Source organism: Fonsecaea multimorphosa (genome assembly GCF_000836435.1).
Source record: "Fonsecaea multimorphosa CBS 102226 unplaced genomic scaffold supercont1.1, whole genome shotgun sequence".
Classification (NCBI taxonomy): Eukaryota; Fungi; Ascomycota; class Eurotiomycetes; order Chaetothyriales; family Herpotrichiellaceae; genus Fonsecaea; species Fonsecaea multimorphosa.
The window spans coordinates 875,416-890,019 of NW_015971635.1; the positions used below are offsets into that span (position 1 = coordinate 875,416).

General features: G+C 53.8%; 5 protein-coding genes across 5 annotated transcripts; 3 read left to right on the forward strand and 2 right to left on the reverse strand.

Annotated features, from left to right (window-relative positions):
• Nucleotides 1-153: 153 nt before the first annotated feature.
• Z520_00331 (uncharacterized protein) lies at nt 154-1,150 on the forward strand (the record flags this gene model as incomplete). Its single annotated transcript, XM_016770852.1, has 2 exons — nt 154-325; nt 411-1,150. The coding sequence occupies 2 exons, from the start codon at nt 154-156 to the stop codon at nt 1,148-1,150; spliced, it is 912 nt and encodes a 303-aa protein (XP_016637762.1).
• Nucleotides 1,151-1,711: 561 nt separating this feature from the next.
• Z520_00332 (uncharacterized protein) lies at nt 1,712-3,211 on the reverse strand (the record flags this gene model as incomplete). The annotated part of the gene is made up of 1 exon (XM_016770853.1): nt 1,712-3,211. One exon carries the CDS (start codon nt 3,209-3,211, stop codon nt 1,712-1,714), a length of 1,500 nt encoding a protein of 499 aa, XP_016637763.1.
• A 1,180-nt stretch (nt 3,212-4,391) lies between these two features.
• On the forward strand, nt 4,392-5,702 carry Z520_00333 (uncharacterized protein; the record flags this gene model as incomplete). Its single annotated transcript, XM_016770854.1, has 1 exon — nt 4,392-5,702. The coding sequence occupies one exon, from the start codon at nt 4,392-4,394 to the stop codon at nt 5,700-5,702; it is 1,311 nt and encodes a 436-aa protein (XP_016637764.1).
• Nucleotides 5,703-9,706: 4,004 nt separating this feature from the next.
• Nucleotides 9,707-10,024, reverse strand: Z520_00334 (uncharacterized protein; the record flags this gene model as incomplete). The annotated part of the gene is made up of 1 exon (XM_016770855.1): nt 9,707-10,024. One exon carries the CDS (start codon nt 10,022-10,024, stop codon nt 9,707-9,709), a length of 318 nt encoding a protein of 105 aa, XP_016637765.1.
• Nucleotides 10,025-10,461: 437 nt separating this feature from the next.
• Nucleotides 10,462-11,764, forward strand: Z520_00335 (uncharacterized protein; the record flags this gene model as incomplete). Its single annotated transcript, XM_016770856.1, has 2 exons — nt 10,462-11,050; nt 11,109-11,764. 2 exons carry the CDS (start codon nt 10,462-10,464, stop codon nt 11,762-11,764), a joined length of 1,245 nt encoding a protein of 414 aa, XP_016637766.1.
• Nucleotides 11,765-14,604: the final 2,840 nt, after the last annotated feature.

A 14,604-nucleotide genomic window follows, 5' to 3' on the forward strand; every position in this document is an offset into this window, starting at 1 on the left:
CGCTCAGTACATACTCTTCACTGCGTACTCATAGGTATATATATCTGAAATTTGAGGAATGATGAAAGTCTCAATTCATCCTCGTCGATCCCTCGATCTTCAAGAGCCAGCCCTCCAGCCACAGCCTGACCAAAATCGTTGGTGGAAGCAGAAATGGGCGGCATGGAAAGATTGACAAGGACGGCAGATGCCTCTCAGAGATACCTGTTCCAAGAACTCGATTCCTCGTACATGAGCCTGGTTCTCGTCATCTGCTTTCTGATCTCAGGTCTCATTGACAGCGTGGCACTCAACACGTGGAGCTGTTTCGTCAACATCCAGACTGGTACGTGGCCTGTTCCTAAGCTCACCTTCAAACAATTGCTCGGTCGACCATCTTTTGACAAGCGTCTCTATCTCTCTCTACCTAGGTAACACCGTCTTTGCCGCCCTTGGTCTGGGCGGTCAGCCGAAAGCCAGCCACAAGCAGCAATACTACAAGTCTCTGACGTCGATTGGGGCCTTTTGCCTGGGTGCCCTGTTCTTCAGTGCTCTGCATCGCTATCCCGCGGGAGCTGCAGCTGGCCCACAACAACAACAACCGTGGTCTCGAAGGCGGACTAACCTCATCATCTCCTTCTTTGTTCAGACAGCCTTGATCGCCATTGCCGCGAGCTTGGTTTCCACCAACGAAGTGTCAAGCCGACCATTCGTTGCCGGCACATTTTCCTCGGGCAACGACGAGATCCCTCCCTCGATGATCAATTTTCTGGATTTCTGCCCGATAGCACTCATCTCCTTCCAGGCGGCAGGCCAAGTCACTCTCTCGAGGCTGCTCTCCGTGGTTGAACTACCGACAACAGTCCTGAGCGCCCGGTACCATGACGTCTGCGCGGACCTGCACACCATCCGAGATTCGTGGAGGAAGAGCTCCAGTCTCTGGGAGTTCTTTGTCGTGCGGGAGAGAAGGCAAGAGAGACGAGCGGCGTGCATCCTGGCGCTTTTCCTCGGAGGCGTCGTTGGTGGGGAGATGTATAAATCCTCTGCTGGGATGGCGGGAGCGCTGTGGCTTGCTGCGGGCCTGAAATTCGGTATCCTCATCGGATGGTTCTGCTGGAAGGGACAGAAAGGGGACCACGAGGACCGCGGTGGCGACCAAATACCGCGATGAACACGGGTTTAAGACTGCAGGTGCGGGATGATGCCAGGATAACTTACTTCGTACTGGAGAAATCACTAGGGGACATGCCTGCCTCGATAAGGAGGTCTCCTTCCCATCTGGAGGAGCTTGGGAGGAAGAATTTGCTGGGGGCTGCTCAACAAGGACTTAAAAGACGTGGTCGGAGCTTACACTTGCCTGTTCCCGTTTCTGCTTGATTCGCGTCTGCCTGAGGAGATGCTCAACAACGATACCATCCCAAGGAGGCGATAATAGCTTTCGCTAAATACCCATCAGGCAACCACCGATTGCTCTGGAGTGCTCCAGTGCCGACGCCCATCTTCACGTGGTTGGAGATGGAGTGATTCCCAGACCCCAAATCCAATCTCTGCGACGTAGGGCTAGGCGTAAGGGTTCTGGTATGGTGCTCACTGAACGCAAACGAGAAGCAAATAGACAGCAGCAGAAGAAGAAAATAAATTCCGATGCCGACTCATATGACGAAGTTCTATCAAAACTTTTGCGAAGATCTCATGACGGGGAGGGGACAGCCTCGATCTTTTTAGCCCCTGTTCAAACATCCGAGGGACTCTTGAACAGCCGCCCGCCCTTCCACACGTGCGTGATATTCTTTGGCTCTTTGAACAAGTCCATATTCTTCAGAGGGTTCGCGCTCAAGGCGATGAGATCGGCGTCGTACCCGACTTCGATCCGGCCGCTCTTGGGCGCCATGCCTAGGGTCCCGAGCACTTCGGGCCCCATGGCCGTTGCGGCTTCAATGGCCTGCAGGGGCTCCATGCCGCCATCGCTGACCGCGTAGGCGAGTTCGCCGCCGCTTTGGCCGTGTGCCAGCGGGTGCGTCGCGGGCGTGCTGATGCCCAGATCGGTCCCCAAGGCGATCTTGACGCCGGACTTTACGGCCAGGCGGTACGCGGCGCGGTGGTGGCGCGCCGTCTCCAGCATCTTCCGGTACGACTCTGGCGACATGAGCTCGGGATGGTCCACACCGATTTTCACAATCGTCCGCGTCGGCACGTACACGGTCCCTTGCTTCTTCATGAGCTCAATGCACTCCTCGTCCATGTAGGTCCCGTGCTCGATGCTGTGCACGCCCGCGTGCAACGCGGCCATGATGCCGTCCTTGCCGTGGCAATGCGCACCCACGACCCGCCCGGCACGCTGGGCCTCTTCTACAATGACTTTCAGCTCCTCGAGCGAGAACTGTTGGCGCAGGGGGTCGTCGGCTATGCTCAGCACGCCACCACTCGCAAACACCTTGATACACGTGGCGCCGCGTCGGACCAGGAGCCGCACCGCGCGACGGCACTCGTCGACCCCGTCGGCGACAATCATTGGTCCGGTACCTGGGGACAGCCCGTTCGCCTGAGTGTCCCTCACCCCAAAGAGGGAAGTGACAAATCCCCAGGGCAGATCGAAAACGTCCCCATGGCCTGCAGTCTGGGATATCGCGGCGCCAGAGGAGTAGATATTTGGCCCGACAAGCGTGCCTTCTTCGATCGCATTCGAGACTTCAAGACCGTAGCCGGCCAGTTCACGCACCGAGGTGAAACCGCTCATTAGGATGTCATGTACATTCCGGGCGATTCTGGCGCCGGCTAGAGCAGTCGACTGGGTGGCGATCTCGGAGAAATTGAACGTCTTGCTGCCTAGCAGGTGGATGTGACAGTCCCACAGCCCGGGCATCAGGACCGGGACATGTGTGGTCGGGAGGTTTTTGAACGGCGGTGGCACGGACGCCGTGGGTTGGATCGAAGTTATCGTCCCGTCTTGGAGGATGACGGACATATCGTGCTGTGGCTTGCCACGTCCTGGAATGAGGAGGGAGGTGTTGATTAACTGCGTGCTTCCGGACATCATGTCGGGGAGGTCGGCTGAAAGTGACGGCGGTATCGATGCGTGCTTGGACTCGGCGCGAGGGAGAAGTTCAGGCAGCTCTTCGTCTGACCCGCTCGAATTGCAGTTGACCGCATGACTGCTGGTTTGCCACAAGGTGGGAGTAGTAAAGGGTTGAGGGTTTGAGAGTCCCAGAGGTATTGGGTTGCGACGGGTCATATTGCGGGAACGTTAGGGGAGGGCGTCTCCCGCTTGAGGTCAAACTTGATATAATGGCGGATTTGTATGTTTGACATGCGGATCTATCAAGCAAGATGCCTTGTCCTGGGTCAAGACTTCCTTTATGGACGGATGCCGTTGCGCTTGATCTCACCGACGTCGCCCAAGTGCCACAGTAACGAACCTGACGTATTGAAACGTCGCCGAGACAATAATAGCAGACGTACAAATGTGGAGAACACGCTGGCTCACATTCATGAGGTGATGTAGGGTCAATTGCCTTTCACTGGTCTGGTGTGCATGGTTGAAGTATCAGAGCTTGGTCAAGGGTGGCGTCTCGTCTTGAGTTCGCTGAGATATAGCTCGGATTGGGACTAGCTTCGTCCATTAGTCAGACATTAGGTTAGCTGGATCCGGCGAGCCGGCTGGTAGGTCGTCATTGGCTGACCCGCTGGATTGTTAATCCGCTCCGTGACCATCGAGGCCGCTGTTACTTGTCGTTCAGGAAACTTGCTCTGATCACATCAACCTCGACGTCCCAACATCGTAGCCAATGTCTTCCAGCATCAATGTTTGCAGTAGGTTCGCACGAGGCATGTCAACACCGTCGCACGCTGCCGCCGGCATGTTCTGGCCTTTCACATGGCAGGGAATGCTCCTCGGCTCATTCATCAACTGTTTGGTCTCTTCGAGGTTCAGATCTGCCAAATACATCCGAGAGATGTGACAGTGATCGCACTACTACCACCTATGAGACGTCTACATGGATTGGCGAAGGTGGAGTACTGAGCCTCATGACATGACGAAGTACGAGAGTTGGTTAGGACGAGCGCTTCCATACGAGTCAAGGTTAGTCTCTGCTGCTGTCTCTAACCAGATATAGCTGCCTCAACCCAAACGGTCATCTCGTATATACAGCGCTGGCATGAGAACAACACAGTCTCCGAGGCAGCAGGACCGCTTCGGCATGTCTATATCGCCGTCTCCGCTTCATGTTGCGAGGCGGAGATTGAACAATGTTTCTAACCAGTCCATCGTCTCCTTCTCCGGCCCAGTTACGCGATCGAGATGTCGGGGGCCTCTCCACTGCCCGAGAAACCAATGCATATATAAAGGGCAAGCCTTGCTTTGAGATGGAGAGCAATTCAGCCTTGAAGAATCAATTGACGGAGATTCAATCATGCGTTTCTTCTATGATTTGTCCTGCTGTGGTCTGCTTTTCAATCTTTTAGCAGCCTTCCCAACTGCGTCATCTGCGAATGCCGGGCACAGCGATCTGGTCGCCTCACTTCCATCATCTCAGGCACAAGATACGTTCTACACTGCTCCTACTGGCTATGAGTTCGCTGCGCCGGGAACCATCTTACGTATACGCGAGGCAAATGGCAATCTGACGTCGATCTACAATGCCAGTTCATCAGTATACAATATCCTTTATCGCACCACCAATGCACAATATCAGCCAGCATGGGCTGTGACGACTTTGTTTGTGCCTTCCAATTCCCTCAACAGCTCTGGCGGCAGTGCCCTCTTGTCTTACCAAATTCCCTACAACACCGCGGACGTCGATCACAGTCCCAGCTATGTGCTTGGGTCTGAGTTAGCTACAGGTCTGGTTCTCTCGGATATCAACTCTGCACTCAGCCGTGGCTGGTTCGTCAATGTACCTGATTTTGAAGGTCCTTCGGCATCATTTGGATCGGGAGTATCAGAAGGCCATGCAACGCTGGACTCAGTTCGAGCTGCATTGTCTGCAGGTTTTGGTCTCTCCCCCAGTGCACGATATGCTATGTGGGGGTACTCAGGAGGATCGATTGCCAGCGAATGGGCTGCAGAACTTCAGGTCCAATATGCTCCAGAACTCAACTTCAGCGGAGTCGCACTCGGTGGTCTGGTTCCGAATGGCACGACCATTCTACACACCATCGATGGGACGCCAGCAGCGGGATTGATCCCCTCGTTTCTTATCGGCGTGATGAAACAATATCCTGAGGCTTACCAGTACTTGGTCAGCAACCTGAAAACCTCTGGGCCTTACAATGCAACGGGTTTCTTGGCAGTTCAAAACATGTCGTATTTCGAGGCGGCGGTCGCCTTCATGAATCAGAGCATTCTCAACGACTACTTCGTGAACGGTACTTCTCTGTTCCAGCAGCCCATCATTCAGAGGGTCTTCAACGTTGACGGGCTGATGGGCTACCACGGTGTCCCGCAAATGCCCATGCTTATCTACAAGGCGACACACGATGAATATAGTCCCGTCGGCGATACAGACTCGCTCGTGGCAAGATACTGCGAGGCTGGTGCGAATATCTTATATCAGAGGAACATGGCAGGTAACCACCTTGACGAAGAGACGAACGGAGATGCACGGGCATTCGACTGGTTGCAAGCAGCATTGAATGGGACGCTCATGATGCGGCGAGGATGCACGATTCAGAATGTGACAATCGACATCAGCTCGCACGCGCCATTTGCCCTTCCGCCCTGACTGTAGATAGTGTTCTATCAAGCAGAATACCAAATCTGCATTGAGATGATATTATCCTTGAATATTTTCTGGTCCAAGTACTCCAACGCTTCACACGCACTCTTAGCCCGTGAAATAGAAAAGCAAGTCTCCTCCAGGTAAAGCATCGTGGCGCCACGCAGTCAAAGGAGAGAGGAAGGAAAGGTACAGTCGGCAGTGGTGAATGTCATGAGAGATTTGGTGCCGTGGATGTAGACGCCGGAGTTATTGAGCATAGGCTCTCCCAACTTGTGGCTTCAAAGATTCAAGTCTACTCCCGAGAAAGACTCAGGCAGAATCTGCTCCAGGCCAAGAGTCTGCGCGACATTTGTCTTTCCACTTCAAACTCTTCATGTATCAGGCGATCGGACTGGCGGTAACAGTCCTTGTCGTTCCACAGAGCCTTGACAAGAGTGTCATCATAATGGTTTGAAACGAATAAGTTGCGGACATCCAAATGCAACTCTAACCACCCACCCGAACAGGACCGTAGGAGGGTAGTTGGCACTCATTGCCTCGACTTCCCCAATAGAGTGGCAACTATTTGCAAAAATGGGCTTTGTCCGCCCGAAGACGGAGGTCCTGTCTCGAGGGGATGGTCGGGACCGTCGATCCTACGGGCGCATCCGAACCCGGGCCTTGAAGAAACATTGCCGCAAGCCCTACGAGTGTGAAGCCAAAGTTGACACTCACCCGGGAAAAGTCTTTCTGGGTCATCAAGGGGCCAGTAACGTGAGACGTCACCAGATGTGATCTACCTCGAAGGCTAAACAGCAAACTGCTTCCGTCTCGAGACACTTTCGTATGCTGAATGCAGTCAGTGGAGAAATGCAAAACTCGAATTTTGTTGGGAAGCCAATGCAGGGCTTCTCGAGACAGGTGGCTTGAGGGTCTCTTGAGGTCTCGACTGTTCATTCTCGGGCATAGACAATATGGTGGCAAAATCTGTACAGGCCTCTATGCAGGTAAGTGGTCATCGGAGGTGGGATTGACTTCAACTTTGTCAAGGGTGATACTGATCGACCAATATGCCGGTAAATCTCCCTTTGGAGACAAAATGCTGAGGGCCTGTCTGGACACTTCGATCGATCACCGGCAGATGCCCTTGGAAGGCGTCGACGACAATCATGCTGGATCACACAGCAGCGGATGTATCGATTCAGAGGCCATCGCATAGGGTTTGTAGGGCTACAGAGTTGCCATCGATCATAGGGAAGTATCGTGGTCAGACTTTGAAGACAACATGTCGGTAAACACATTGCGGACACTGCGGACACTGCGGACAATCGGGAAGCGCCGGGGTTGATCCGGTCTTGGCAATTGGTCGTAACGTGACATTTCCGGGATACGGAGAAACATTCGAGCAGACTAGAAAGTTCTACGGAGGAGCAGGTCCGCGTTGATGCATTTCTCTTTTTCGCCACTTCACAGCCTTCATCATCGCGGCGTCGAGGTGTCATCTCCTCAGCTATCTCTGGTCAAGGCAGAAATTTCAGCAACGGGCCAGTAGTCACCCAGTACGAGGTAGTGGTGCGAGACTCGACCCGACCATCGCCACGTCCCAATGGGGTCTAGCAACCTCGTGATCACTTGTCTTGAAGGAAGCACGCAACCAGGACACATTCCTTTCGTATATGTCACTCAAGCTTGTCACTGTCCTGGCTCTAGCGCAGCTCCCTCGTTGCCACCTTCAACGTTGACTCGTCAGGCAACATGGCTGGATACCAGTCAAAACTAGTCAGCACGAAACTCACCCTCACTGAAGGCGAGGGGTGGGCACTGCTGCCTCACAAAAGGGCGCTTGCCGACGTACCATGTATTCTCATACGTAATCTTGTGTCACCAGGGACTACGAGTTTGACACACTCGATGCAGAGCTCGTATCACCACCAGTCAGCGTTCGCTTCAAACCCTATCCTGGTCAATCAATGCCTCAGGTGCAAAACCTAGGACCCTTCGCCTATGGGCTGGTCAAAGTTTGACAGCCCAAAAACCCATGCGAGCAAGAACTGGGAAGGACGGTTATCAATGGCGATCCTGAGACACGCGAACGGGCCCTCTCAGGGCAAAGCGTTCCACACCCTACGCTCTCGAACACAATTTCGGTAAGGCTCAAAGTGGAGATGATGGTCGATTGTTCGTCGGCACTATTGGTTGTTGCTTCTACTCCTGATCTTCCATGTTCATTCTTTCGAAAGAGGGGACTGATGGTCACATGGACCCGTTGAAAGCGGACCTTCACACCCCATTCACAATCACCCATCCGTAAATTGTGTTGCGGATCACTATCTCCTCTGCCATTTTGGAAATGGTGAAGGAGGCAATTGGGCCTGCCTAACCCCTAGCAATCCGTGGCGAATCACAAGGTGTCAGATAACAATAAGTTGCAAGCCACAGAAAAGTCGGCTGCCGACAATTCCGCCGAGGCTGGCACTGCAGCGTGGTCCAAGGCGCAGAGGCAAATTTGGTTCGGGCGCGAAGGGGCCACTACTGGGAGCCTACTGGGAGCCTACGAGGAGCCGACCAGGAGCCTGGACTCTGCTAGAGGCCATTATTTTCAGCCCGCACACTCAAGATTTAGCTCTGGCGGGAGGTTGAGCCTGGAGCGAGGGGGTTCCCGTGCGCTCGATCTCCAAAGTCTCACCACGCTACAACTCTCGAGCTGGTGGCTGAGAACAGACTCCAGCCATTATTGAGCAGGTAGGGATCCCCCTATTTGCGGACAGAGTCACTCGTATGCAGCAAAACCCTCAAGGGCGAAGAAGAATAGTGGGCTCCAAGGTTGACGGGTATGTGGTGAACGCAGCCTACGTAGCGCTGACCAGAATGCGGCCCTCGCCAGAGATAGTAATCTCCATCATGAGAGAGCCTTGTTGTCCGGAGCAGGCGACCCCAAGCTGTGTCCGCCGCCTGGATGGGTTGCAAATCTCAGAACGCTTCTGGGGCAATTGGGCAGGAATGAGGGAAGAGCATTGCATGATGCTTCTGCCGCTATTCCAACACACCCCCTTCGCGCTGGGGTGGGCTATGGCAGGCCCCGTGCTGATTGGGTGTTCAAAGTGATTGGGAGCAAGGGATTGCAGTTGAGCAAGTTCGGACCGTCAGAGTGCGGTTAGTGCTGGAGGAGGCAGGGCCAGTGTCCAGCATGGCGGCCTGCGTACTTTGCAGACCGACGACGCCGCTGTTCTGTGCCCTGCCATTTTCAGATTCTGGCTACTACTGAACCCGCCATCTGGCATCCAGGGCCCCCCTCCCCTTGCTTGAAACACGAGCGAATGGCGATGGCTGTGTGCCCAGGCCACGAACTAGCCCTTCCACATCTTCCAGGCGCGAGGCGCAAAAAGCAACACGCTCCAAGCATCTCACCGACCCAGGCCACTCCCCGACCTGCCGATGGGCGATCAAAATTTTTTCATGGTTGCTCGTCTCATGTCCGATGCCGTCTGTGCTGGCGCCAGGAGGACCCAATCGCTATTGCCCACGGCCCCTCCAATGGTGTCAACCACTCCAACCTTGACAGAGACGGTTTGACCAGGCTTGCCCAGAGGAAGCGGACACAGCAGGCACAGCAGGCACAGCAGGCACAGCAGACGGCAGGGGGAGCCTGCGTCTTGTCGTGGCGTCACAATTGAAATTTCTCAGCAGAAGCCATTGGTGCCAATTACAGACATGTCAACACCCGGAATAAGGCGGGCGGCGAAGTTGGGAAATGGGCAACCCAAGGGACTGTGCCAGCCAGCAGCCCAACAACCCAACTGTCCTTCCGGCATGACCATGTTCGAATTTCGCCTTCTCCTTCTTGGGTGGTGGGAACCCAACCCTGCAAGGACACCAAAATGCAGAGTTGGTGATTGGGATGCTGGGCTGTTCCTCCGTCAAGGAGAGCAGCTACTGGTCGATATGCTAGCGCTGCGCTCGGTCTCGCAAGGAACGCTGATCTGTGGTCGATGGTGACAAGAAATGCGCCCAGCCACTTGGTGATCCGCTCATCGCCCACTTTTGCACCGACGCAAGAGTCTGCAACCCACTCTGCCCGTGTCTCCTGCCAGAAGGTCCCCGCCTCGTCTTGCTTCCTCTGGCCCGCCTAAACCGAAACCGCTCATGGCAAGCTCGTCATTCAGCGTTCCCAGCGTCAGACTACCGTCCAGGGTTTGCGAACTTTGACGCATCGATGTGGGTCCTCTCCCTTCCTGGCGTTCTATTCGCAGCATCTTATGACCAGGTCCTGACGGCTCTTTTGCCCCACCGACATGGGTGGCATGAGTGTAGACGGTCCGTGCGTCGACGCTTGCCATGTTCGCCATGCTCGCAATGGGCTCTTTTCGAGTACAACGTCCGTCATACCTAAAAGGACATAATATTGCCTCTATACCTCGATACACCTACTCGCCTCAAACACCAGCACCACCACAAAACCATCCACAATCCACCATCCCATCCCGTCTTGGACCTCTCACCTTTTCTCCTATATCTCTACATCTGCTCTCTACTGTACCACTTTGTATCTTCATACCTTCTGGTCTTTCCTTTTGCTCGACATCCAAGCCGACCACCTATACCATACATAATCCATTGGACCTACCTACTTTCCATACCAGGGACTGGCCACGTTTCTCTTCATTTCCTCAAAACAAGTCTCTGGAACTCTTCTGGACCCATGTTTTGAACTGTTCTTTTTGGTCTTGCTCGACTACTCCCCTTTCCTAGACCAAGTACTCCGTACTTTTGGGCTCTCCCAAGAATGCTATTGACGCCACCTTCGTCCCCTCAACTCGCGACTTGCCTTGCACCAGAGGACCGATTGGGGTGTGTTTTAGCCGGCAGACTCGAACTGGTCTCTATCCTAGGAATTGGCGCTTATGGAGTGGTCTACCAGGCCATCGACAGACTCACAAACATTCCCTACGCCGTGAAGGCCCTTCCCAAAGTCGGATTGGATCCCAGACAACGACGTTTCCAACGGCGCGAGATTGCCCTTCACCACCAAGCCAGCCAACATCCCAATGTTGTGTCCCTGCTTCGCATCCTGGAGAGTCCGGACTGCACATTTGTGGTGATTGAGTTCTGCCCCGAAGGCGACCTGTTCTCCAACATTACCGAACATGGCCGATTTGTGGGCGATGACCAACTGGCCAAGCATGCTTTCTTGCAAATTTTGGATGCCGTCCAATATTGCCATTCCATCGGGATCTACCACAGGGACCTCAAACCTGAGAACATCTTGGTGACCAACCACGGCCACACTGTCAAACTTGCCGACTTTGGGCTTGCCACCACGGATTCCATCACGTCCGACTTTGGGTGTGGGTCTACATTCTACATGTCCCCAGGTAAGTCCAATCCATGTCACTCACCCAGCCCTCCGAGACAATTTACTGACACTTGCAGAATGCCAACAAGCGCCAACACGTCCGTATGCCCGCTATGCTGCTGCACCAAACGACGTCTGGAGCCTCGGTGTTATCCTCGTGAACTTGACCTGTGGTCGCAATCCCTGGAAGAAGGCTTCCCCTGATGATTCCACGTTCCGTGCCTTCTTGAAGGACCCCAAGTTTCTCAGCTCGATCTTGCCCATCTCTCCCGAGTTGAACATGATCTTGAGACGCATCTTCGAGTGTGACCCACACAAGAGGATTACCCTCCAGGAGCTCCGCGAATTGATCCTCAACTGCCCTCGGTTGACAACCAATTCGTACAACACCTTGCCTCCATCGCCACCTGCGTCTCCCTACGACTACGTGGACCCGATGGATTGCGCCAACATGGCTCTCCCACCCTCTCCACCTGCCTCACCATCTCCGCAACAACATTTCCAACCTCAACCCTCGGAATGGTCTTTGTTTGAACCTGCCTCCAAGCAGAGTTCGTCTTGTTCTTCCCTGTCCACGGATTCCGGATACGAATCCGAGGTTCCGTTCCATGATGCTGGCCAACGTTTACAACCCCATGTCTTCAACTTCTATGGCAACGTTATTCCACTGAACGAGCACGAAAAGCCTTACTATCCGCAACCGAACTTTGTCCCCTCGGTTACCGCATTTTAATTCCCCCAAAATGTTTTACATACGTTGTGCAGCAACCTGGTCGACGCTGTAACGAGTTAACGGTGTTACGATTGGTGTTTTCATTCCCTTTGGATACCCAGGCGGTCGATTTACGATACCACTTTTACAACAAAAACCTCTTTACCGGATTGGACTGAATTTGACTGGAAAAGCCTCGAGGCGATGCAATTTTTACAAGAGAAAGTCAGCGCATTGTGTCGGCGTCTCTATTAGATCGCGGATCTTCTACTTTGTGCGCGCGTGTGTCGTGGAGACTGTTCAGCGATGAGAGTTAACGGACAAGAGAAAAATCAGGGGGCAAGGCGCGTTTGGAAGAGTTTAGTCGCTGTCTCTCAGACCAAGTGCTGGCGCGAGATGACATGTTGGGACACGGGGGAGGGTTTTTGTCATTGTTACTGTTCGAGAGCTGCTTTAGCAACTCCTTCCAAGGACCATATCCAAGGACGACCATTCAAGGCGACCGTGGCTACCTATGAATCCGAGGATTTCAAAAATATCAGTTTGCGATCTCATCCACTTGGGGATGAAGTTGGCCTTCCTATCTCTCGGATTCTCCTGTTCACGCACGGTCTGGGCTTTGAATGCCTTTTTGTAAATAGCTCAAACCTACAAAGCACAAAATCAAAGCGGATGGCCTCACAAGGCGCCATTTGAGACTCTATCCCGCCTTTCATACCGAGTCTTTTGGTTTTCTAGCTCTCTACTTGCCCTCTACTGTTCGCACGTGAAGAATCACGTGATAGACCACACGTGGTCGACGGCGACCTTTCCTGATGTTCCGTAGCACGAAAATGGCAAAGAAGGGGAACTTGTCTTCCTTCCAACCTTCTCTCTCCCTTCTCCCTCTTGGATCCCTCTCCCACATTTGCCCAGCATCGTCCCGTCCTCCCCATCTCCGATCGTCTCGATATCTCCCACCAACCATTCAGCTGGGTGTGGCTTGTGGCCGCCCTCTCCCGCGGTTCTATTCCTGACGACATTGCTTTTTGCCATCCAGCCCAGACTGCGAGGCAGCTTTTCGCCCCGACTCTGCCGCTTGGGTGCTCACTAATGCAAGCCCCTTCTGTTCCAGCCTTCGTCTTTGACAGCGCATGCGTCAGCCTCTCGGCTCTGCCAGGATGCATTGGCTGCCTTATTCCTCCTCCTTGCCCCGCTTTGTCTATCCTTCTCTGACTTTCTTTCGCAGACTCCTCTTCCACCTGCCGTCATGCGGTTGGTCAGCTGGAAAAGCTCTCAAGTATTTGCCACCCACTACTGCAAGGTGGCCTGCACCTTCACCTGCATCTACAATCCAGATGAACCTTGGTCTCCTCTACTCCTACGAATCGTCGAGCGGGATTCCGAGTCTCCAGCTCGATGGTGGGGCTTGGGATCCCGTCCATCCATCACCATCACCTGGAGAAAGGATATCCAGGTCCGCAGCGAGGGCGAAAGACACCAGATTCGAGTGACACTAAACCCAGATATTATCGGAGAATTAGCCCCTCCACTCTGGGCACGCCCTGGATACCACTCAACCTCTATCGCTAAGAATATGACCACCCATCAGAGTCCGGCGTGCCCCTCCATTAAGAACAGCTTATGCAGGAGCTTTGACGCTTGCTGTACTCCAACGATCGACCTCTGGAACTTTGAGGGCAGGGACAGGCACCGTGCCGGCATGTCAGGCGTAGTCTGTAGCACAGACGCGAGTATGTTTCAGTCCTGGCTTGATGGCGTGGATGCTTTTCTGTATCCAAGAACGACTCCTGCAGCGATATGCAAATGATCATTGGATCAACGAGAGAGGAGAGGGGCACCAGCGGAGACAAAGAGCATCCGAGGATCCAGTGCACCAGGACTGATTGTCCAACGCCCACGAGGGCGAATAGCCCCTTCAACGACATTGACATTTTCTGTACGAGGTTCCCCTCCCCTATCCCGTCTCGACAGGTTGGGCATTGTGTCACTGATAGCCTTACATCCAATCACGTCGAGAACGGGATATTTCTGACGATGCTGAGCTCTACGTCAGCCCGTGAGTGTACGACGCCCGAAGGTGCCCCTCAAGTTGATCCATGATGTTTCAAACAAGAAGAAAACTGGGGCTCGTCGGCTCCTTTAGGAGGGTTGCCGAAGTCACACTGTACCTGCTGCTTGGATGCTGACCATGTTAATGCAATCTGCTGCTGAAGTCAGCAACAGAACGAGAAGCCCGACAGCCTGTTCCAGGAGGGTAGTTGCGTGCCTGGGGAGAACACTGCTGTCCTGGCGAACCCGGCGATTGGCGATTGACAAAAGCCGCGAAGGGGTGCAAGACTGGTGGCTATACATTGGGGACAATGTTTGTAACACCGCCACCACGGAAGGCTCGAGTCATGCGCCAGAGCGGGCCATTATTCAGCCGGTGCCAGAGTATGTCCGTCCAGACGACTCCAAACTGAGTTTCCTATGCTGGAAATGTCCAGTTTGTCGAACATCTCCTTGGACTTTGGGAGTCCTTTTGGATATGACTTTCGTCCAATTGAGAAGAGGATTCTCTTCCGAAGCGAGCCGTGCTACAGGTGCTTCTTAGCCAACTCCTGCTTTGACTATCCATGCCCTTGGTCTGTGGAGGGTATAGTTTGTTCGAACCTTCCTCCCAATGACCACCTCTTTGCGACTCGAAATCCTGGTCATGTATTCTTCTAATGACAGTGTCCTTCTTTAGGGCGGCAATCCACGTTCACCTCCATTGAGCATAGCAGAGATCCTGGATCAGGCTGAGCAATGGGAGGCTGCCGTATTGAGGCTTCTGCTACCAGGCACCTGAGGTGCGCTGGATGAGAATGCAGCCTTAC